General features: G+C 38.3%; 2 protein-coding genes across 5 annotated transcripts in view; one reads left to right on the forward strand and one right to left on the reverse strand.

Moving 5' to 3' along the window:
- The window catches only part of gps1 (G protein pathway suppressor 1), a 50,601-nt gene extending 32,726 nt beyond the window's left edge, over nt 1–17,875 (reverse strand). The window contains exons 1-6 of one of the 2 annotated variants that reach the window (XM_043714712.1): nt 17,766–17,858; nt 12,569–12,766; nt 9,571–9,663; nt 7,539–7,720; nt 1,848–2,012; nt 319–454 (exon numbers count right to left, since the gene is read on the reverse strand). In XM_043714712.1, the coding sequence (XP_043570647.1) occupies nt 319–454; nt 1,848–2,012; nt 7,539–7,720; nt 9,571–9,663; nt 12,569–12,766; nt 17,766–17,810 (819 nt within the window). In that variant the 5' untranslated portion in view covers nt 17,811–17,858. Of the gene's footprint in view, nt 1–318; nt 455–1,847; nt 2,013–7,538; nt 7,721–9,570; nt 9,664–12,568; nt 12,767–17,765 lie in introns of both variants that reach the window. The other variant, XM_043714713.1, reaches the window with a different exon arrangement.
- A 5,672-nt stretch (nt 17,876–23,547) lies between these two features.
- Nucleotides 23,548–24,464, forward strand: part of LOC122562136 (beta-1,3-N-acetylglucosaminyltransferase radical fringe-like) — a 54,402-nt gene continuing 53,485 nt past the window's right edge. Inside the window, exon 1 of one of the 3 annotated variants that reach the window (XM_043714715.1) lies at nt 23,548–24,291. In XM_043714715.1, coding sequence (XP_043570650.1) covers nt 23,752–24,291 — 540 coding nt within the window. In that variant the 5' untranslated portion in view covers nt 23,548–23,751. The remainder of the gene's footprint in view (nt 24,292–24,464) is intronic. The other 2 variants (XM_043714714.1, XM_043714716.1) reach the window with 2 other exon arrangements.

Consider the following 24,464-nt stretch of genomic DNA (forward strand, 5'->3'; position numbering starts at 1 on the left):
GAGGAGGAAAACAACCTGAGCAGAAATTGCTTTGTTGACACTATAATTAACAGAAAACGTTTACAGGAAGACATTCTGCTAAGTTTACTACCATTATTCTCAGCTCAAAACAAAATCATTCGTAATTCTATTTGATAATGTTGGCTGAAATTCAACATGTTCGTTGATGAAAAACGTGACATTTTTTACTTTGATGCAGCTGATAAATGATTAACAAAGTTGGCAACATAATTTTGTTATTTCCAGTTCCATTTACTAGGCAATATCAATTACAGTTATATAATACGGCTACCGTTTAATTGGTCTATGTTCACGTACCTTGATGACATTTAGACACATGTTGATGACGTGCTTTGCACTTGTGCAATAGTCTCTGGCTCGTGAGTAACATTTCAGTGCATTACTAAGGTCTCCACAATCTAGGTAGTGATCACCAAGGTCATCGTGCCCTCTCCTAAGGGTAAATTTTTTAAGTAAAATGACAAATGATATAATCACTCAAAATTATTCACTCCTTGCCAAATAAAATTACAATATCACTTCTACCAAAGACAGCCATTGTTTGTCACTTACCAACTACATTAGTGTATTCAGCTCAAAATGATCATAATCAGAAGCAAACAAAGTGAGGACCATCATGTAAACCATTCATTTCATTTGACAAGTGCTAATATTTTGTTCTTTATATAATATTCCAACTTCAATCTTCTAAAATGCAGAACTCTTAAATCCAACTGTCACTTCATGAGAACACAATGCAACACAGACATCATATTCTATGTAAAACCTCATTGTGAAGCTTAAGTGCAGCAAAATAAATTTGAGAAATTGCTCTTAGTTTATTATTTATTTAGGGACTATTGTGGGGTTCTTAAAATACACTCTTCTGTAAATCTCATGAGGTGTCCCTCAGACAGTAGTCCCAATGATTACATAATCGGAGAACCCAGACAGTATACCTATGGTTAAGCTTTACTTCTGTCAGTGTGCTCCTGTTCAGTTTAGAGCATTGACTGTAATTTTCATGGGCAGATCTTTGTCACAAATTAGCAGTTTCACAATAAAACTAGGCTACGGTGTTATTGCAGAACAGGCAGCAACAAATCATCAGCTCGTTTTCCAACCTCTCTGAATTTAGTTGTCATTGACCTCAATGGCACACAGCAATCAATTAAGTAAGCAGTTAAAACTGTTTTGGCTAGGTCATAGCTTCTTTGGAACAGTTGCACAGAACAAGTGATCATAGCATTTCTTCTCTGCTTAAATGTCTCACTCTTAGAAGAAAAAAACCCAGTAGTTCTGGAGATAGATTGCACTGTAGACTTTTGCTTAAGTCCTGAACTGGAGCTTGAACTTATAACTATCTCACTGAAAAATACTGCAATGACAGAACCACACCTTGGTTCACAGCCACCATTACCTTGAGGCAACAGTTATTGCTAAGCTGTGAGTCTGTACAATAAAATGGAGCAACCAAATACAAGTCATATTCTGATATCAGCACATAAATGTGTAACAATAAATGGATTTAAATGCTAACCAGTAAGCAGTAATTCATGTTATTCAATATACATGATAGCGCCGCTCCTTTTAATTAGGATAAAATTCTAGAAACTTAGTTTGATAACACATTAGTGTCTGACTTGTTTCAAACTTTTGACAAAAACACTAAATTAACACTCGAAGAAACCTGAACCAATTTGGGTTGATTACATAAACTTACAACAGAGAAGAAACAAGCCATTTAGTTAGCAATTAAGCCTGGTTCAGGCATTTTTGATCTGAAATCGAACTGATTTTCAAATTAAGCAGGCAAGACAAAAGCTGTACATTTCTAGGTTTGTTACCTGATGCTCTCTTTTATAGAATTGCCCTTGTAATTCTTTAGATCTGTATCTAATTTCTCCAGTTTCAGCAAAGCTTTCTTCCTTGTAGACTCTGCCCAAGCTGTGTCCAGTGTTGGGGGTTCCAGACCTGCCTCTGGCACTGCATCTGGCACACCCTGAGATTCTCTACAGAAGACATTTTTAGATACTAATGAATGGATTCAGAATTGCAGGACTTGAACTAAGTTTTATATGATCAGCAAAATCTACTTTTGAATATAAGTCATCAATGGCATTAGAATGAGCAATCAAAACAAAATTAAAAAGCTGTTAAGACAGAGTTGCAATATTGTTCACGATGCTCTTCTACTTATCTATGAACCTTCAGGAGCAATCAATGAAAATCTCTCTATTCTTTCCCACCTTACTCAGTGCATGCATCAGCCACCCGCTGAAGACAAAAAGATCAAAATTAAAATAAGAATTTCTTACCATTGGCACTCTGATCCATTATCACGACCAAAGTGCTTTTGGAAATATTGAACTTCTAACTCTAATAGGTGTTTTTTCTTGGAAAGAAAAAGGATTGGTGTGGTCAAAAGATGACAGCGGAAGCAAATTTAATGAGAACATGGCAGAGCTATATGTGGACTCAAGGAATATCACACCTCTACAGAGTCATGGAAATGTCAAAAAGAAAAAGAGATAACAAGAAGCTGATTACCAAACTCGGTTCTCAGCTTTGTTTGTATTTTACTTTTTCTAAGATACACAAAAGAAGGGGTTAAAAAACAACTGCAATCATTCGTCTGTGCGCTTTAGTGACCTGACAGACTACTGTATGGGCTTGCATGTTGTGAAGGTATTGCTTTAGAACAGCCACTAAACTCCTTGCACTGTAAGAAATAAAAAGGGAAAAGATACTTTCTTACTCTTAGTGCTACCAGTCATTCACTGTTGAAAGGGACCAGGACAAAATAATTTCAATCAACCTGCAAAGCCAAGAATCTCAAAGTCAACTCAATTACTAATGTCAGCACTACTGGTACCATCCAATGTAATAGCCACAATGTTCAAATAGCTATCCTGTCATTTTAAAAAAAAACATTTACCTTTTTTTGGCTCACTTCTTATTTCTAATTTGTTGATAATGTATTGTGTTATTATTTCTTGTCTTTAGCATCTAATAAATACACTTTTTAAAAATGTAAGAAACCGATTTAAATTGGCTTTTTTTACAAGTACCAGGAGAAAGGTATTCACAAGGGAAGGAATCCTTTTAAAATTAATATTGTCATAAACAATAAAGGAGGCAGGTAAATAAAGGAGAGGAGCCAGTAAATTCCTCCTCAACCTGGAGCTTAAAAATGAGGGATATCTCACCTGTCACCGTAACAAATTGGAGAACGTCAGCAGGGAAGTCATAACACTTTACAGATTTGGTAGGGAAGCCAGTTACTTCAATGATTTTTATACTATTTGAATCAACAGCTGGAAAGGCAGACACTATGTATTTCTGAATTTCTACTTTTTTGCTACTGACAGATAGGACTCTCAGTCGAGAGTACAAGATTAGAAAACTGAGTTATTTATAGATGGTTTTGGCCCCTCATTCTCTGGGAGCCTTCTGTCTCAAGAGACAATAGCCCAGAAATTCTAACCAGATAGTCATTTCTGCAGGATAGATGGGAGCTACACATTGGAATCATCTGGAAATCCCAACTCTAATGAATTGTCAAGGAAATTGAAATTTTCTTGGGACTCTATTTCCAAACCGGATCATTGAACTTCTGGCTATAGAATTGTAAACAACTAATGCTGAAGTTCACAGTGGGTTAGATAGCATCCATAGAGAGAGAGAGAGAGAGAGAGAGAGAGAGAGAAAGAGAGAGAGAGAGAGAGAGAGAGAAAGACAGCGAGAGAGAGAGAGAGAAAGACAGAGAGAGAGAGAGAGACAGCGAGAGAGAGAGAGAGAGAGAGTACGCTAATGTTTAGAGACTAGATGACTCTTCATCAGAATGGGAAGAGCAAAACGTCTTCAGGGTAAGCATTCCTCGAAGAGGCATGACAGTCGATTAAACATGATGTAGGAGCAAATTATTGCAGATGCTGGAATCTGTACTGAAAACAACAAATGCTGGAGATTACAGCGGATCAGGCAGCATCCATGGAGAGAGAGCAAGCTAATGTTTCTGACCCTGAATGGAACTTCAGGGTTGATGGTTTGCATCATGGTGATTAAACATAGTCTGGCGCAGCTCAAGAACTCTGCTATAGCATGGTAGTTTCTGCTGTAACTTCTGCAGAGGGAATTAGTGGGCTAAGAAGATGCATGTTTCCTAGACTCTTCTTTCTAAGTATTCTCAACCAGCTATGTATTGGTTTCCGCTCACCACTTTAATGCTGTTCCCAACAGTCAGAGTCATCGAGACGTACAGCACGGAAATAGATCCTTTGGTCCAACCTGTCCATGCCGACCAGCTATTCTAACCCTTTCTAGTCCCACCTGCCAGCACCTGGCCCATATCCCTCCAAACCATTCCTATTCATATACCCATCCAAATGCCTCTTAAATGTTGCAATTGTACTAGCCTCCACCACTTCCTCTGGCAGCTCATTCCATACACTTACCACCCTCTGCGTGAAAAGGTTGCCCCTTAGGTCTCTTTTATACATTTCCCCTCTTAACCTAAACTTATGCCCTCTAGTTTTGGACTCCCCCACCCAGGGAAAAGATTTTGTCTATTTATCCTATCCATGCCCCTCATCATTTTATAAATCTCTATAAGGTCACCCCTCAGCCTCCGACGCTCCAAGGAAAACAGTCCCAGCCAATTCAACCACTCCAGACAGCTCAATTCCTCCAACCCTGGCAACATCCCTGTAAATCTTTTCTGAACCCTTTCAAGTTTCACAACATCTTTCCAATAGGAAGACCACCAGAACTGCACGCAACATTCCAACAGTGGCCTGACCAATGTCCTGTACAGCCGCAACATGACCTCCCAACTCCTGTACTCAATACTCTGACCAATAAAGGAAAGCATACCAAATGCCTTCTTCACTATCCTATCTACCTGCAACTCCACTTTCAAGGAGCTATGAACCTGCACTCCAAGGTCTCTTTGTTCAGCAACACTCCACAGGACCTTACCATTAAATGTATAAGTCCTGCTGAGATTTGCTTTCCCAAAATGTAGCATTCATCTAAATTAAACTCCATCTGCCACTTCTCAGCCCATTGGCCCACCTAATCAAGATCCCATTGTAATCTGAGGTAACCTTCGCTGTCCACTACACCTTGAATTTTGATATCATCTGCAAACTTACTTACTATACCTCTTATGCTCACATCCAAATCATTTGTATAAATGAAGAAAAGTAGTGGACCCAGCACCGATCCTTGTGGCACTCCACTGGTCACAGGCCTCCTGTCTGAAAAACAACCATCCACCACCACCCTCGTCTTCTACCTTTGAGCCAGTTCTGTATCCAAATGGCTAGTTCTCCCTGTATTCAGTGAGATCTAAGCTTGCTAACCAGTCTCCCATGGGGAACTTTGTCGAACGTTTTACTGAAATCACGTCCACTGTTCTGCCTCATCAATCCTCCTTGTTACATCTTCAAAAAACTCAATCAAGTTTGTAAGACATGATTTCCCATGCACAAAGCCATGTTGACTATACCCAAATCAGTCCTTGCCTTTCCCCAAAAAAGTGTACATTCTTTCCAAAAACTTGCCCACCACTGACGTCAGACTCACTGGTCTATAGTTCCCTGGCTTGTCCTTACCACCTTTCTTAAACAGTGGCACCACGTTAGCCAACCTCCAGTCTTCCGAACCTCACTTGTGACTATCGATGATACAAATATGTCAGTAAGATGCCCAGCAATCATTTCCCTAGCTTCCCACAGAGTTCTAGGATACACCCAATTAGGTCCTGGGGATTTATCCACTTTTATGCGTTTTAAGACATCCAGCACTTCCTCCTCTGTAACATGGACATTTTTCAAGATGTCACCATCTATTTCCCTAAATTCTATATCTTCCATGTCTTTTTCCACAGGAAACGCTGATGCAAAATACTCGTTTAGTATCACCCCCATCTCCTGCAGCTCCACACAAGGCTGCCTTGCTGATCTTTGAGGGGCCCTATTCTCTCCTAGTTACCCTTTTGCCCTTAATGTATTTGTAAAAACACTTTGGATTCTACTGAATCTATTTGCCAAAGCTATCTCATGCCCCCTTTTTGCCTTCCTGATTTCTCTCTTAAGTACACTCCTACTGCCTTTATACTCTAAGGATTCACTCGATCTCTCCTGTCTATATGCGTCATTCTTTTTCTTAACCAAACCCTCAATTTCTTTAGTCATCCAGCATTCCCTATACCTACCAGCCTTTCCTTTCATCTGAACAGGAATATACTGTCTCTGGATTCTCGTTATCCCATTTTGGAGGCTTCCCATTTTCCAGCCATCCCTTTACCTGCGAACATCTGCCCCCAATCAGCTTTTGAATGTTCTTGCCTAATACTGTCAAAATTGGCCTTTCTCCAATTAAGAACTTCAACTTTTGGATCTGGTCTATCTTTTTCCATCACTACTTTAAAACAAATAGAATTATGGTCGCTGGCTCCAAAGTGCTCCCCCACTGACACCTCAGTCAACCTCTGGAGGTTAATGCCATCAACTCCCAGTAGCAATACCTTCCAGCTTTATATCTTGCTTGCACGTGAGCTTGTAGCGGAGGTACAAATACCAAAGAGATTGTATTAATAGTTAATTCACCATATGAAAGATCTTTGATAAATATGACCAAGCCAGTGTAGATAGTATTGGCGTAGTAAAGAATGTAGGGTGACAGAACAAGCAGGTGCTGACAGACTCAGCACGCTGCCTAAGTTCCAAGAGTTGGTGACCTTATCTTGCCTATGTCTAAAAATGAATCAGCCCTTCTGCTTAGCATGTGTTATCTATGTTTCACCACTGTTGAATGCATTGAGAACACAGGTTTGGTAGATTCACAATTTAGTATCCTCAATCAGGACGCTACTGCTTCTTATGTTTGTACTTAATTTTACAATGTAACTCTAGCTTTTGTGATGCATGTGTTGATTTCAGTAAGAAATGACAGATAGCTTAATATATCTAGGCTCCACAATCAACATCCTCCAGCATCACATAACCTCTCATAGCGTAACTGAAAGGCCTCTACAAAATTTCACCAGTTCACTGCAGTTAACAACAGTCTTTCCCTGTGTGAAAGGAGTAGCCTTAAATTTCAGCTTCAGCATCAGCATCTGAAAGTAGCCAGTGTGTTTTGATGAACATAGAAAAAGCAGAGAAAGTAACAGATTGGACAAAAGATTATAGGATGCAGAGATTGCAAAAATTGAACATAAATTCATGTAAAAGCTTGCATCACTTATTGGTTCAAACTTCTGTATCACTGATATTCCATTCAAGAACATGACTAAGAATGAACAAATTATAAGCAATGCTAGCACACCAGGTCAGTTGATAGTCAGCAACATAAATCTTCAAGTGCTTTCAGTCAGACCAGACTACCGAAGAACATATATCATTCTTTCGACCTAGCCTCTTCTGGAGCAGTGGTAGTGTTTCTCTGAGCCAGAAGGACCTGGTTTAAGTCCCATCTGCTCCAGAAGTGCGTAATGACATCTCTGAACAGGTTAATGAGAAAATATCTACCTTGTGGCCTCTGTCAGTTTGCGATGAATTTCCTCATACATATCTACATTAAATGTTCTCTGAACAAAGGAGAGTGCCATCTTCAGGGCTTCGATGCGTAGTTGTGGACAGTGTTCTGCAATAAACAGGAGCCTCTCAATTCTCATTAAACCACTGTAACTGGCTGCATATTGCTCCAGATCCTGTAAAAGACATGTAAATATACTAATCCTGTGTTTATAACATGAAAGACAAGTTTGAACTTAAATGGAATAGCTTCAGACATCATAGTCTCATCTGCTTTTAAAAAGCTTTCAATATTTAATTTCCAATTTAACTTTCACCTACTGGGAAATCTAACAGCATCGCAACAGATTCCTTAATATAAACCACATTAAGTATCCTAAATCCAAATTTAAAAATGTTACTAAAATAACATTAAATATGCAAAGAGCAAGAATAATGTAAACACAAAGGATATAATGAAATTTAACTAAAAACACTATCGTTGAGTCAGCAACGTCACTTTGATACCTTATATTATATATACTGATTTAAAATATTGCACAATCAACAAAATGGGAGCATGTATCGGAAAGATTAACCACACCTGTACCCATTATGCTCAAACACACCTTAAGAGTTTACTCTTTAGCATAGCAAAACACCCAAAAACAGATGGTGGGGGAAAGAAAGAGACAATCACCAAGCTTGGATTGGACAAGCAAGGTGCTGAAGTTAAGCTGTAGATGAGAAACAGGAAGATGGCTAACCTGTAAACTTGGTTTCATTACCACAATTACACAAAAAAGGAGGAAAATCAAATACGAGATTCACTTAATCAAAAGATTTAGTGCATAGAAGTGCAAAGTTATTTGTGACTCTCACTAGCTCATTACTCAAATAGGTAATTGTACTTATATAGCCTCTTCTATGGCCTAAGAGAGTCTCAAAATAACTATACATAATGAACTAATTTTTGAAAGACATAACTATTAATACAGAGATGCCAGCTCTTCTGCTTCAGCACCATTCCAAACATTCAATCACTGGTCAACATTAGTTTTTAAGCTGACATTGTGTCTCTACTAAAATATCTTGATCAACGAAGAAAAAAACTATTGGTCTTTTCTGAATAATGCCATGGGAGTCTGCTTTTCACAGGAATTTCAAAACTGGGGAAAAAAAAATTGGTTTAGTATCTCATTTGAAGAATGGCTCAATTACGATGCATTGCAGGGGATCAGTTAGCTCAGCTGGCTATTCTTTGTTGTAGAGTGATGCCAACAGTGTGAGTTCAATTCCTGCTCTGGCAGAGGTTACCAGGAAGGACTCGCCTTCTTAACATCTTTTCCTTACCCAAGGCTTAGTGACCCTCAGGTTAAACCACCACCAGTCATCTCTCCCCCAAGAGAGCAGCCTTTTGGTCTGGTAAGACTATGGTGACTTTATATCTCATGTATTACAATGAAAAGGCACTCTTGACTTTAATGAAACAAAGAACTGTGGATGCTGAAAACCTGAAACAAAAACAGAAATTACTGGAGACACTCTTCTGAAGAAGAGTCACTGGACCTGACACTTTGTCTCTGCTTCTTTCCACAGATGCTACCAGACCTGTAAAGTTTCTCCAGTAATTTGTGGCACTCTCAACTTCTTCCTGCTTTGAAGCCAGAATGATGATTCAGAATAGACAATGGCAACTAAGCAAAACTGATTTAAAATATTATGATGGACAGTCTTATGTTTCTGCACAAAGTGAAAATTCTTGAATACTTCATGGTCTATGTTTAAGATGATTACAATGAAGTACTATAGCTGATGGTATGGCATCACACTGCAACAGAAGAAAGCTGTTCAGTAAGTTTGCATCAACTATACAACTATAGTTACACTCTTCTGATCTTACTTTATGTATGCATTCAATTCTATGAAAACTATTATATCTGCTTTTATAATCCTTATGTTCCAGATCATAACACTTGTTGGGTAAATGACATGTCCCTCCTCTTTCCTCTGGATCTTTTGCCAATTATCTTAAGTATTGACATACCAGTGTCGGATTCTCAACTACGTAGTTTGTGTCAGGTGCATTCTGCTGATCATCCTGAGGGTCAGCATCTATTTGCATTGGTTCCACTGCTCCCTTGGGCGAAAAGACAGAAAAGCAAATTTAGTACTAAGCATTGATCAGGCAGATTTTCTAAGTTACTATATTTAACTTACATAATAAATCAAAATGTCAGAATACAGGGAATAAAAGTAGCACAAACCTATATTTGATAGTTCAACTGGTTGTCATTGCTATAAAAAAAGTTTCATTTTCAAAAAATTAATGTTTTATTTAACATTGATCATAGTAAAACTAATGAACTTAATAAAGTACCCTGGCATAATTTGTGAATGTATTTTTTTTTAAAAGCATGCTCAATTTCTTATTGACTTGGAGGATAACACATTTGTCACACACAAATCAGCATTACTGACCAAGCTGTTTGGTATAGAAGTGAAGCGTTTCCTGTCCACCCCAAAACAGATATCAAAAAGTTGAATGGACAGCAACATTTGACTGGGAAAAAAACTCACGCTGGTATTTCAGTGAATGCAACTAGGTGCGCATGATAAATTTATTCAATTAACTAAAAAAAACTGGCTTGGCAACATAATTGCTTTATTCAATTGCTTGATCCAATGCCACCTATAGCTGGGCTCACTGTTTCAGTGAAGTTTGGCTATGGCTTTGAAAACACGAATAGAGTGAGTTGATTAATTGTGCGTACAGACTTTCACCAGTGAAATTTTAGAATAACCAAAAACATGGTACTGACAATTAAAAATACACATTGCAGGTCAGCATCCTGTCACCATGCTGATCTAAGTGGGTTGCTAACAGGCATGACTTTAATGATTCTGTGTTGTTTTTATATATGCAGTTCACAAAATTCCAAGAATTGTGCTCCATAAAGCAAGTGTAATAAATCATTAACAAAATTACAATTATTTACAGGGTTATTTGAGGATTGCAAAACTCAGCACATTACAGCCATTCTAGAACAGTTTACCTACAAGCTCAATATGTATAAATTATTTGTTTTTTTTTTCCACTCTTGGATGCAAACCTTACAATTACAAAGAAAAGTATATTTCCCACCCAATTTCACAGACAACACCCTGTTCTTTTTGGTGTTAGCAAATAATAGTCTACTTGGTTTTAACATGAAAGAATATTGGTGCAATTAACAAACAACAGCTACAGCTCTACAGTGACATTCAATATGTTAGCTGGTTTGAATTAGGAAAATTGGTTTCTCATGTAAATTTAATAATGCTTTTGAATCAAAATTATCTGTTCTAACAAGATGTTGTCGATCAAAAAAAAATCCTGATGTTTTTATTAGCCTGGATTGATTCATTACATTGCTTAAAACAAAAAAAGGTTAATAATGTGATTGGAATTTTTTTAAAAAGCTATACATCTATACCATCCTTCTTCCATTTGACTCTTGTAATTTTGGCATCAACAAAAGTCATTCATTTTAAGTAGCAAATCAAGTCCTGAAAATTCATGTCACAGAATGCTGCTGCTTTAAATGTTTCAGTGGCTCAACAGTTCTTCAACCTTTGGAATTATATTAGTACGAGGATCAAAATTCACGAGTACTGAAGAAAACAAAACAAATTTTGGATCTTCAGCTAAAGACACCATTAACGTCTAGCAAGCTGGATAGAAACTGTATAAACCGTTCATTAAACATTCCAGAAAATAAGAGAAAGATTAGGTAACTGGCTCGACTATATTAGTCAAATTCATAAGTGAAATTTTATATAAAAATCATTGAACAGAATTACGAGAGATGTATCATTAATTTCTTGTTATTTATGCCAAGAGTGCACACTAGTAAACAAAAACAGGAAGCTTTGAAAAACTCAGCAAGTCTAGCAGCATCTACAGGGAGCAAAGAACTAATATTGAGTTCAATACGGCACTTTATTTGGAGACATCTTAAACTCAAAATATTAACTCTGTTTACCTTTCCAGAGATGCTGCCTAACCTGTTCAGCTTTTACAGTACCAGCTAGTTTCATTTAAGTTTCAGCATTTAACTTTTATTGCACTCTTGTAAATGATCTCAAGTCTCCTTCATACAGCCCACATTATAAAGTGATTAAAAATTAAAATCTGTGAGCTGCACCTTATAATCCTCACATTTTCTCCAGGACTCAAAAGTAGCAACTTTGATTTGAAAGGGTTTTTTCCTGAATTTCAAGTCATGCTTTCTTCAGCTAGCAGAATGCTGATATAAATTTTAGACAGCTTTTTTTCACAATTTGATAATTTCAATAAAAGGCTGATATCCAATTAAGAACACAACAGTTGTGCCTTGTCTATGAGACAAAGTTTCTTCCTAGATATAAATAGCCCTTCACTTGACTATTCTCAACTCTATTCCAATTAAATTACTAACGAAGTCTAACAGTATCACAGAAAATTAAGAAGCACATTGTTAATATATTACAAATAAGCGACAGTGTACAGAAGAATTAATTGGATAATGATATTTTAATTTGGGTAAAATTTTAACAGCCATGGAAAGTTCTGCTTCAAGGATATTCCAACACTCATGTGATCTACTCTCAATGTAGCATAATTACTATTTTTAAAGTAATATTTAATCTTTTTGTCAGTTATTTGAACTTTGGATCCCAAGGTTTACAGCTGGATTTTAGGTTACAGGCTGAATTTCTTATTCAAATGTTCAATCCTTTCTAGAACCTTGTCTCACTTGCCTCTGGCATGCTGAGAGGCAAACTGACAGTAATATTCAGGAACTGCTGCCATCTTAACATGTCTTAGAAGGCACCCAAAACTTTATCAATCACCAAAGATTACAATAGCATATAACTTTCTCTGGTCTTAACAAATGAATGATATCAACAACATTGACACTGAAACATTTTCATTTAAAGGTATGCTCTCCTATAGCAAACTAAAATGAAATCACGCATGAGCTATGTGCTTCCTTTATCAACTTTCCTGGTGATCGAGGTACCTCATAGAGCAGAGTGCAGGCTGACAAGCTGGCGCTAAGGCTGAAATCTCCTGCCGTGCTATGTAGAAACAAGTCTGATCTACTGCTGTGAGGTGTCAGGTAAAGGTCTGACAGCGAAGAGGTGGCTGAGCTGGGAGTGGAGCTATCTCGACACCCTTCCTGACTATCTGCATTCCCTGTCCCTGCAACAGTGCTTGCCTGGGAAAGAGGAATGAAATTCGCAGTTACTAGAGTTCTAAACTGGTGCTTAGAGTTAAAATATAATCCAACTATAATTATTCAAAATTCAAATTATGCAGCAATTTAAAGCGACAATGTAAACAATTGCAACTATTGTTTTCACTACATATAAAATCCAGAATTTATTAATGTATTAAGATCTTGCACACAGTATGCACTTTGTGCAAATGTCATCCTTGCTCAATATAACTATCGCCATCACATTTTTATTGTTGCAAAATAGTTAAAAAAACTGTCAAAAAGGTGTGGTTGGTTTATGCAGATAACTAACTTCTATTGAACATATTCAAGCAATTGTCAATCATTTTGCAAATAATTCAGGAGAAAAGACAGAAGTCAGCAGCAAGAATGTGGAAACTCAAAGAATGAATTGGGTACGGGCTTTAGAATTATTTGATAACAAAACATGCTATCAAATGATAATATGAGTCATTTGGTTCTATGTAACATTTGAGAAATTTTTTTTTAAGATTAGATTCCCTCCAGTGTGGAAACAGGCCCTTCGGCCCAACAAGTCCACACCTACCCTCCAAAGAGTAACCCACCCAGACCCATTTCCCTCTGACTAATGCACCTAACACTATGGGCAATTTAGCACGGCCAATTCACCTGACGTGCACATCTTTAGACTGTGGGAGAAAACCGGAGCACGCGGAGAAAACCCATGCAGACACAGGGAGAATGTGCAAACTCCACACTGAGTCGCCCGAGAAATCAAACCTGGGTCCCTGACGCTGTTAGACAGCAGTGCTAACCACTGAGCCACCGTGCCGTTTTGCAAAATCATTAACCAATACTGCTTTAAATAGACAAACATACAACTAATATTCTTTAACGATATGTCAGAAAATTAATGTGCCAATTTTTACCACAACGATTGCAGCAACGCTATTTAATATACAATTTATTAGCTAACACACCTTGATTGAAAAAAAATCAGGGACCATGGTCCTTTGCATATACCGAATATTAAAATGATTTAAAATTTAAACAATTACTATTTCAACATAGTTTGCACTATTGTTTGTCACTACATATGAGCCAAAACACAAAACCTCAACTTTTCAACATTAAGCTCTGTAAATGAGTGGGAATTAAAAGCCCTGAGAAAGAAGAACGCCAAGTAAGAACAGGAGTAAACTTTTTACTACGTTCCAAGGCTGTTCCAACATTGTATTCCATATGGGCTAACCTTGCGCTTCAAAAGAAAAGGCAGAAAGATTGTGAAAAATCTCTACAACTTTGCTCTGCTGATAAAATAAAATGCCAAGAGTGTTTATTGGACATTTTACACAAGCCATTCAAACAAAACTTCCAGCGACACTAAAAATTAATTAGTCTAACATTAAATAAATTTTTAATCTTGGTCTCATTGACTAATACTATTTCAAAACCCTGAATGTTTAGTAAACTCTGAACTTTTACCAAAGTTGGCTGTTGCTACATTTTGAACACAAGCCTAATAAATCGTGTGAACAACTTTTAAAGATTGGGTTACCACACACCCAGACTCATTCGACTGCTAATTGTGAACACAGCCCTTAATATAACTATTTAACAGTAATTAAAATAATCAAAAAGATCAAGGTAGAATTTCAATTATACAACAGCAAAGAGATAAGGAGGAAATATTTAATTAAGATATTACCATGGCTGTCATACCAACTCGCAAACAACCAGGGAAACAAAATATGGTCCATAACTAAGTTAGAAGTAGATTAAATTTTCCTTTACACCAAAATAATCTCTATTTTATATTCTGCTCCTCGGAAGCATCATCTAAAAGAAAAGGTTAGTTATCAAATGCGCAATGATGACAACCAGCTCAACTTTAAACATTCACTGGCCTTCTCCACTGTTGTTAAATAATCAAACTACTCAACTGACGTCCAATGCTCCATAGTTAGAAATTTCCTCCAATTAAATATTGGATGACTGAAGCCACTGTTTTCAGGTTCCTCACACACAATATTCCACTGATTCCCTGACAACAATCCAAGCTTAAACCAGTCTGTTCACTGCCTTGATCTCAAGATGAGCTTGCAATGTCATATTTGTGCCATCACTTCTATCTGCATAAATCATTAAACTTTGCTTGTATTTTAGCTCATCTGCTACTGAAACTCTTCTAAACATTCATTACTTCCAAACTTGACTTTTCTAATGTATTCCTTACAAGTCTTTCTGAATCTTCCTCCACATAAACAGAGGTCATCTAAACGTCTTACTCATGTCTTAACTCAAACTGTTCTCCAATCATCCTTGTGCTTGTTGACCGACAGTGGCTTCCAGTCAAGCAGTATCTCGATTTTAAAATTATTGTGCTTATTTTCAAATTTAAGACCATACCCTGCTCTAATTCTGGCTTCTTGAACATTCCCAATTATAATCTACCATTGATTACTATGCCTTCAGTTATCTATGTCCCAACCTCTGGAATACCTTCCTCATACGATGCTTTTCTTCCTTAAGAAAGTTCTTAAATTCTCTCTCTCTCTGTCCAAACTTTTGGTCATCTGACCAAATATCCCCTTATGTGGATTGGTGTCATATTTTGTTTCATAAAGTCCCTGTGAAGAGTCTTGGAATGTTTCAATACATTAAACATTTGTTGCAATTATGATGATAACTCTTTATATCTCACAAAAGGGGTGAGAATTGTCATTGCTAAAATAACATTTCTTTACTTAGTAGCCAATAGTACTAGAAGGGCAGGCAAATGGAAATTCAAGAATTTTGTCACTCTTGGACAATATATTGCCTTGTTATTTTTAGTAGCTACAGTGTTGAGACATTCATTGAAGTTGTTCGAGACCGACTTCTGTTGAATAAAACAAAATAACTCAAACGTTAAATGTCTACTGTCTCCTCATTGATAAAGAGCTACAACAAACTTGCTTTGCAATTTATCCCATTTTGACTTAATTTGCATTTGAATAACCACAATATCAAGTTAAAATGAAAAAACCCACACTTTTTCAGACAATATAGTCTGAGATAGTGACCGTGATAAAGATGGAATGAACGGTAAACAAGTAGAATTGGAAGCTAAAGTCAATGGCTGCAGTTTTTTTGACGTTGAGCTAAAGGAGGTAATAATTCATCCAGGATGTCAGACAGCCTGGAAGAAGTGAGAGCTTGAGCTATGTAATAGCTAATACAATGCCTGTGGATGATATTTTCAAGGCTTGAAATTTAAATAAGGAAATGAGAAGCAAGAATGGATTTTTAGTGCCTTCAGACATACAAAAATGAGAAAGGAAGGAAAAGAACTTGCTGGAAATATACTGACTGCAGTCAAATTTATAGAACCATGATTGTTCTATGAAGCTGGATCTGAAAGACATTAAAAGGTAAGCATTTTTAAACAAATTAAACACTGAAGAAGATGTAGCTCAGTCACACAGGATATCATTGGTGACTTTGGCAAGGAAGCATTTGAGTGGGAAGTTTGGCAGAGATGGACATGCTACTGAGAGGCAATTACACATTGAAGCAGCAGAAATCGATTAGAAATAATGAGATGCAAAATAGCGATATATACCTTTAAAACACTTTAACACTGCTTTTATTTTTGTATGTGACGAGAATGAGCGTAATTAAAAAAAAATTCCTTCCAGCACTGTCCAACCTTTACAACTAATTAATCAGCAGAAATAGGTGTTTATCCAATGAAACTGGATAAACATTTTCTCTTCAGAATATTAGTAATAAATTGTTAGCACGAAGCTTGACTGAAAATGTACACTCAAACTCTGGCTAGATTGCGGATTGTTTCATTCTGAGTAGGAAGATCCCTTTATCAACTATCATTTGGTCTTTTGCAAATTCAAAGCCAATCAAGTGACTATCCTTCTTTGAAGAAGCCAAATTTGGTAACTAGGTTATTACCTTACCAAAATTAGGCAAAATATGGCAGTATCATTAAAATAAAAAATTATTTTTTCAAATTTTAAAGACATAACTAAAAATATTTTTGCATCGACATTGACTACTATCTACATGATTCACATCAAAGAAAGAAAGATTTGAAATTACATTAAATTTTCAGTATAGACATGCTTTCATAAGGTAGAAAGGCAAGTGATGCCATAAAATGAGCCACAGTTAGTGATAGTTAAACAGAGAAAATAAAGAAAGGAATGGGATTAGATTTTTTTTACTTAAAAATTCATTTATTTGATGTCGGTAAAAATGACAAAGCCAACATACCATCCCTAAAGGCCTTGAACTGAGTGGCTTGCTGAAGCAGTTAAGAGTCAACCATATAGGCCAGACTGGGTAAGATGGCAAATTACGTTCTTGATTGGAACTTTATGCACCAGGCAGATGTTTACACCTTTCAGTAATAGCATCATGGTCTCCCTAAGAGGCTGTTTATTCAATTCCATATTTTTCAAATTCTTCAATTTAATTCATTATCAATTGAATTTACTGGTGGGATTTGAATCTTACCCTCAGAGCATTAATTTGAGCTTCAGGATTACTAATGGAGTGTCATGACCATTATCCCCCCATTATTCCTTGAATTAAACTGAACTGATATCAAATAAAGCAGTGGACAAGAAATAAAGCATCTTAAAAATGCTATTCCAGAGGGCAGGAGACCAGCCAGGAAGCCTGTACTTTTAGGCCCATTCTCAGGTATCAATATCTCCAGGCTCCATCTGGTGAAGCAGGTGAAGAGAAACCAAAGCTGAATTTTGGGGTCTGAAACCCTTAAGTTCGGGGCTTGGAGCAAAACCATGCGCATCCAGAGCGCAGAAACTGCAAAAGGTGCCTTAGTAACAGGTTCATTCTGGCTCTATCAGCCAGCAACCAACTGTCATGTTCTCCTCAGTTCAACTCCATTCGCCACGGCTCAATCTCTCCTCAGCACCCCACATGGACATTCTCCTTTCCCATCCCCACCGCACTACACCTTACTCTTCGATCAGACACCAGCGGGACTTTTTACCTGAAAATTTAATACTTGAACGGGAAGTGGCATCTTCTCCCTCATTCAGCAACTCTCAGCAGCCACAGAGCAGCTCCGCATCCGGGCACTCTCATCACTGGGGCGAAAGGTCAGCGCTTTCACGTTCTGCGTCATGACGTATTTGCGCCCGAAGCGTTTGCGTGGCATTGGGAGAAAGCCCCGCATAAACATGGCGATGTTTCCACACCTCCCCTGCCCCCTCCAAAAATTGATCTTGCCCAGTGTTCCTTAATTTAGTGGATCCAGCATTTTGTATGTAAACCAGCTCCAATCTAGTAAAAGATCATTTTAAAATGATTTTTGTTTTAAAAAGCCCACCAATTTGCAAATTATGAAAAGGTTTCTTGTTCACTTACATTATATATTAACATATCAGTATAGAATCGCTAAACTGTAAATTGGCATGTGTGAGGCAATCCGGAGAGTGGAATGGTCAGATCTTTCATTTTGTTATTATATTTATTTTCGTTATTTGTCAACCTGTACTTCAATGTATACCACAATGCCATTTCTTTCCTTTAATTGACTGATATCTTTAAGAAATTGGGACAACTATTGAGATGCTTTGCAACTAATGAATCATTTTTTAAGTATAGTGTGATGTGTCCTCTAGTATTATGTTAAGTCTTGTGCAATGAACATTGAAATAGGGTTTTTATTGAGAACAAATTTCAGAAGATATACTCACAATCAAGACTATCACATGGCATGATGTCACACAGGTATAAACACTTAGATCTCTTAAATTTCCAATCACTTAATGTGAACTATCAACAGCTTTTCTCCATCAGTATCCTACACCAAAGACCCCCACACCCCCCATCCCAAGTTATTGCATAAATGCTGTCTCCTCCACACTTCACCAACTTTGATGAAGAGTCAACCAGATGAAGAAGGGCTTATGCCCGAAACGTCGATTCTCCTGTTCCCTGGATGCTGCCTGACCTGCTGCGCTTTTCCAGCAACATATTTTCAACCAGATGAAGAGTCAAACATTAGCTTGCTATCTCCATGGATGCTGTATAGCCCACTGTGATCTCCAGCATTTGTTGTTTTCAGTAATTTGCTCTTAAAGATATGTGCTTGCCTGATCATAGATACACTAGGAGAAAGTGAGGACTGCAGATGCTGGAGACCAGAGTTGAAAAGTGTGGTGCTGGAAAAGCGCAGCAGGCCAGGCAGCATCCGAAGAGCAGGAGCATCGACGTTTCGTGCATAAGCCCTTCTTCAGGAACTCCTGCTCCTCAGATGCTGCCTGGCCAGCTGCGCTTTTCCAGCACCGCACTTTTCAACTCTGATCATAGATACAGACAATATTATAACATTCCCCAATTATTCATTAAAGAATTGGATTTCTCCCATGAGTAACATATACAAGATCACAGATCAAAAATAACAGAAAACATATTTGACTGCAGATAGCGTGAAGTGGATATAATATGCTGGATTACTCACTTCCTTCCTGGAATGCTTGCAACATATTAAGAATAGTTGTCAGACATGATGTGCTGTGGGACAACAAAAGTGCTGAAGACAGCAGTTAATGTTGTAGCAACTGTGGATCTGGTAGTATTCTTGACTTGCTGGATGAAAGGAAATTGGGTAAAGTAATCTGTCAGCAATATGTAGTCTTATAGTGTTTATATGTCTGTTGAACCTTGTACCATGGTTCAGAGGCAAGTTTCTACAGCATAATATTTTTCCTCGAATAATAGCAAAATACTATGGATGCTGGACATCTGAAACAATCAGAGAGAATGCTGGAGAAACTCAACAGGTCTGGCGGCATTTGTGGAGAGAGAAACAGTGTTAACTTTGTCTTTTTCAAAGAGCCATTCTAAACACGAAACATTAACGATTCTATATTGACACATCCTGCCAGACCTTCTGAGTTTCTTGTTTTTGTGTTTGTTTTAGTTCTTTATACTGCTCAGATGATGAAGCTGGCAAACCTTACAGAATTTTATCGATCAATCCATGCCCTGTTGATGCCAGTCCAAAATACAGATTTGCATGCCTGCCTTTAGTCTCTGCCCGTGCGACCACTGTGATGATGGTTCAACATGACTTCATGCAAGATTTTGGGAATCAATATTTGCTTACCCTTGAAAATTATATTTCTCAATTGTCTTAACTCATGTTTGTATGACCACAAGGAATGTTACCATCCCACAGTCCTTATGGAGACGAAGTCTTACTTCACACTAAGGATATCCTGCATTGTTCTTAGTGGTACCACCATCATGCTAAATGGGATAGATTCAGAATAGATATTGATCACTCAAATTGGATATACATGTGGTATTGACACCCTTTAGCAGTGGCAAAATTGTATTCAACAATAATCTGTAACCTCACAGCCTCTGATATCTCATATTCTACCATCAGTATCAAACCAGGGGCTTAACTCTGGCTCAGTGGTGAGTGCAGAAGAGCACATCAGATGCAGCACCAGGCATATCTAAAATCGAGGTGCAAATTTGGTGAATTTGCAACACAGGACTACCTGAATGCTGGATAGCAGAAACAGCTTGTACTTACACCACAAGAGTTGAACTCAAAAGAAATCAAGATGGGCAATAAATGTTTGCTTTGCCAGCAACTTACACTTCCTACAAATTTAACAAAAACAAATAATTGTTGTTGTTAATGATCTGAAGTACAGATGGATCACAATGGATCCTGTACTGTGCGGGACATTGTAACTGGTATTTTTAGAATTATGTTAGTTAGGACTGAATGATTAAGTTGTGAGGTTAAGTTTCTATAGCTAAATTGAAAACAATTAGAAATTTTGTAAAGCCTTGCCTTCCTGAATGCTTCATCCCAACTTAAATGAGTAAATCAGAGGTCACAATAAGACAAACGCCAAGCCTTGATAGTTCAATGGACATTATTCAAATTTATTTTATGTACTTACTCTATGTAACAATAATAAATTTGAGTTTTGTCCAGTTCTCAGGCAGTACACTAGATGGAATGCTTCTCAGAAGCATGGTCTTCCACCCAATACATGACAACCAGCTAGCCACCCACCTTGCTACAAGTCTAGTTTCTGTTAGCAGATGAATGTTGACAACAATTGTGAAAACACTGAAATGTTTTTTTTTAGATTAGATTACTTACAGTGTGGAAACAGGCCCTTCGGCCCAACAAGTCCACACCGCCCCGCCGAAGCGCAACCCACCCATACCCCTACATTTACCCCTTACCTAACACTATGGGCAATTTAGTATGGCCAATTCACCTGACCTGCACATCTTTCGACTGTGGGAGGAAACCGGAGCACCCGGAGGAAACCCACGCAGACACGTCAGTCGCCTGAGGCGGGAATTGAACCCGGGTCTCTGGCGCTGTGAGGCAGCAGTGCTAACCACTGTGCCACCGAGCCGCCCACTGAACTGAATCCTATGATAATTGAAGTGAAAAACAAAACTTAAATAAAAAGAACAGAAAGTATATAAGCCAATACAATTTAATGTTTTTCTTTGCCTTCATATTGAGAAATGTTAAATAAAAAAAGTATGCCTGATTGAATGTGTATATTTGCAATGAGATAATGTCAAGGAAATGGTGTCGTGCTGTTTTTGAGTCGGTTAAGATTTTCATTCGAATTTACATTTAAGGTTTAGTATTCATTTTGCACCTGTACTAAATGTGAAATATGAATGCAACATAGAACTGGATATTTGGCCTGGGACCTGAGGCAAGTTTTGCTCGATTAGCCAAATGAAAAATGTGTGAACATTCTTTCGTCCTGTAGGCAAGGTCGTTTTATAGCTGAAAAACAAATTCATGATTGAAGACTGGCAAGAAGCAGCTGATAGTTGAAAACACCTCAATGACAACATAACTGAGAGGAACTGAGGTCATACCGGAGGAAGCAACCAGCCAAAGTTATGTAGGTAGTTGTTTATAAGTATTTAAAGGATGCCAAAAGGTGTGACACTAGTGTATGGCAAAACAGAGACACTCCAAGTATAAAGCAAGAAGTGTATGCCAGCTTCAACACTTTTAATGGAGTGTATTCTCCATATCTTATATGAAGACTGCAGCCAAACATTTTATAGTGGTATGTCAATTTGTTGAGCACTGATGGCTACATTCAAATTCAATTTTCCAGAAATCAGGCCACAGCCATTGGAACCAATAGATATCTCTTCTCGATTAAACATTAATAGTTTAAGTTAATGCTATAAAGCGTATTCCATCTTTTGCAGATTAAGTTGCAAATTAATTTGAGAGAACTATTTCAATTCATTTTGAGTATGCTCTTGGATTCATTTGTGTGAATTTTATAGGAGTTGCAATTTGGAAATGTCTATTCTCAGTATGAGTGGGTTCTTGTGGTGCCAGGAGTCCCAGCTTCAAGTCCCACATGCTCCAGAAGTGTGTGTAATAACATCTCTGAACAGGTTGATTAGAAAATCTCCTAAAATAGGCATTGTGATTGATTAGCACTAAAGAAACTGTTTCATCATAATCAGAGTTAAGATTTAAACCCCATTAGGATTTTGCACTAACATCACAAGCAGTATTTCCCAAGACTGATGGCTACAGCAAAAATCACCTTTATTGGACCAACATCAAATTCAACACAAAGATTGTACTCACCGTACTTTGTTCTAGTTTGGACATTTTGTTTTCTTTAATGGGCCTATTTTTAAATGGGCACTTAGGAATACCTTGCTTACTTGATGGTATTTCCATCAGCTCTGAACAGAAATCAGTCTCATACAGCTGGAACTGATTTCTCCCAACAATTTAACATCTCTTCTTAATTTTTCTATATATTCGTTTTGATTTTTTCATTGCAAGGATGGGATGGACATTTGAGAAGGCTGGCAGCCTTTTCTTGACAGCTGGCCTGGTAGAAGGATTCTATAGATGGGAGATTAGCCTTTGTGACTTTCTGGGACGAGTTCACCACTCTCTGTAACTGTCTCAGATCTTGAATGGTACAGTTGCCAGACCAGGTAGTGATTCATCCAGACAGAATGCTCTCAATGGCGCAGATATAAAAGTTGGCAAGAGTATTCGATTCTTCCTCAGGCAGCTGAGAAAATTTGGCATGACAGTGAATACCCTTGCCAACTTTTATAGGTGCGCCATCTAGAGTGTACTGTCTGGATGTATCCCTGCCTGGCATGACAACTGTACCAGTCAAGATCGGAGACGGTTACAGAGAATGTTGAACTTGGCCCAGACAATCACAAAGGCCAACCTCCCGTCTATAGAATCCATCTACCAGGCCCGCTGTCAAGGAAAGGCCGCCAGCATTCTCAAAGATCCATCCCACCCTGGCAATACTTTTCTACAACCTCTACCATCGAGGAGAAGCCTGAACACTCACCAGCCAGTTTCTACTCTACAGTTGTTAGAATACTGAATGGACTCACAAACGCTTAGCATTCATCTGTACCTGTGTTTTTTGTTTTGCTGCAGTTTACCTATTATTTACTTATCTATGCTATTTAACTCTCTGATCTGCCTGTATTGCTCGCAAAACACAGCTTTTCACGGTGCCTCGGTACACGTGACAATAAATTCAATTCATTCATTTATTTATTTTTAAAACAATTATGGCTAATAACACAATAGGGGGTGAAAAGCTAGATAATACGAGTCAAAAGTTCTGCCTTAAACTGTGGGAAAGACCAACTGTATTCTGTGTAAATTAGATTTGGCCACAGCCTAGTCCTCCACGTGAGGTGGCGATCCAATTTAAAGGAAGGACTTGCTCAGCTGGAGTGAGCTCTTGCATGTTCACTGTCTGCTTGTTGTTCCTTGGAATTGGAAACAAACACTGCTACGAAGGAACTGGGTCGAGAGTCTGTGGTTGTGACAGTCGCCAGTGGGAGAAGGTCCTCCAGGGTCCCCATCAGACATGGGAGCGGTTCTGGACGTGTGCGAGTGCCAGCAGGGCAGCTCCTCTGCCCCCGGGGGCTGAGGCTGAGCACAGACGATGCGTTTACGATGGAGTGCAAACAGTAAACTCTGTTTCCTGCTCTCCCTGACTCTCTGCGCCTCTCTTCTGCTCCTGATGGGACTCCAGCAGTGGGGACCCTCGGATCTGCAGCTCTCTCGATCCCTGCAGCCCTTCAGACAGACCCCCCGTACCCTTGGAAATGGAACCGTGGACAGAAGCCTCTTTAAACAGGAGAAACGAAGCGAAGCCGCTTCAGCGGGGAGCTCCATCGCTGACTCCAGCAGCGCATTTAAAAGGGAGGACAGCCGCCACCAAGTTGCAAAATCGGACAAAGTTCTCCGGACTTACATCAAAGCGAAAGGGCTGCAGGGTTTTGCGAAGAACTCGACAGTGAAAGATCAGCGAGGTCCCGGACCCTGGGAGAAAGCTGCAGCGCTCCCGTGGGACATCGCACCGCACAGCAGGCATAACATGCAACTCAGTGATATTTTTATTGCGGTAAAAACTACTCGGAAGTATCACAAAGCCCGATTGGATCTGCTTTATCAGACCTGGATATCACTAGTAAAAGAACAGGTGAGTGCTGTTTCGAAGCCAAGAAACATACAGTTCAGGTTTGGTTTTTTTTTGCAAAAGCTCTCCCGTTGCTAGCCTCTATTTCACATCATTGTGTTGCACCAGGTCCAATTGAATCTTTCTTTATGTGATCCAAACTGTGAAGTCTAGCAATCTGATTGACCCTGATCCGA

The sequence above is a fragment of the Chiloscyllium plagiosum genome, chromosome 24 (assembly GCF_004010195.1).
Source record: "Chiloscyllium plagiosum isolate BGI_BamShark_2017 chromosome 24, ASM401019v2, whole genome shotgun sequence".
Classification (NCBI taxonomy): Eukaryota; Metazoa; Chordata; class Chondrichthyes; order Orectolobiformes; family Hemiscylliidae; genus Chiloscyllium; species Chiloscyllium plagiosum.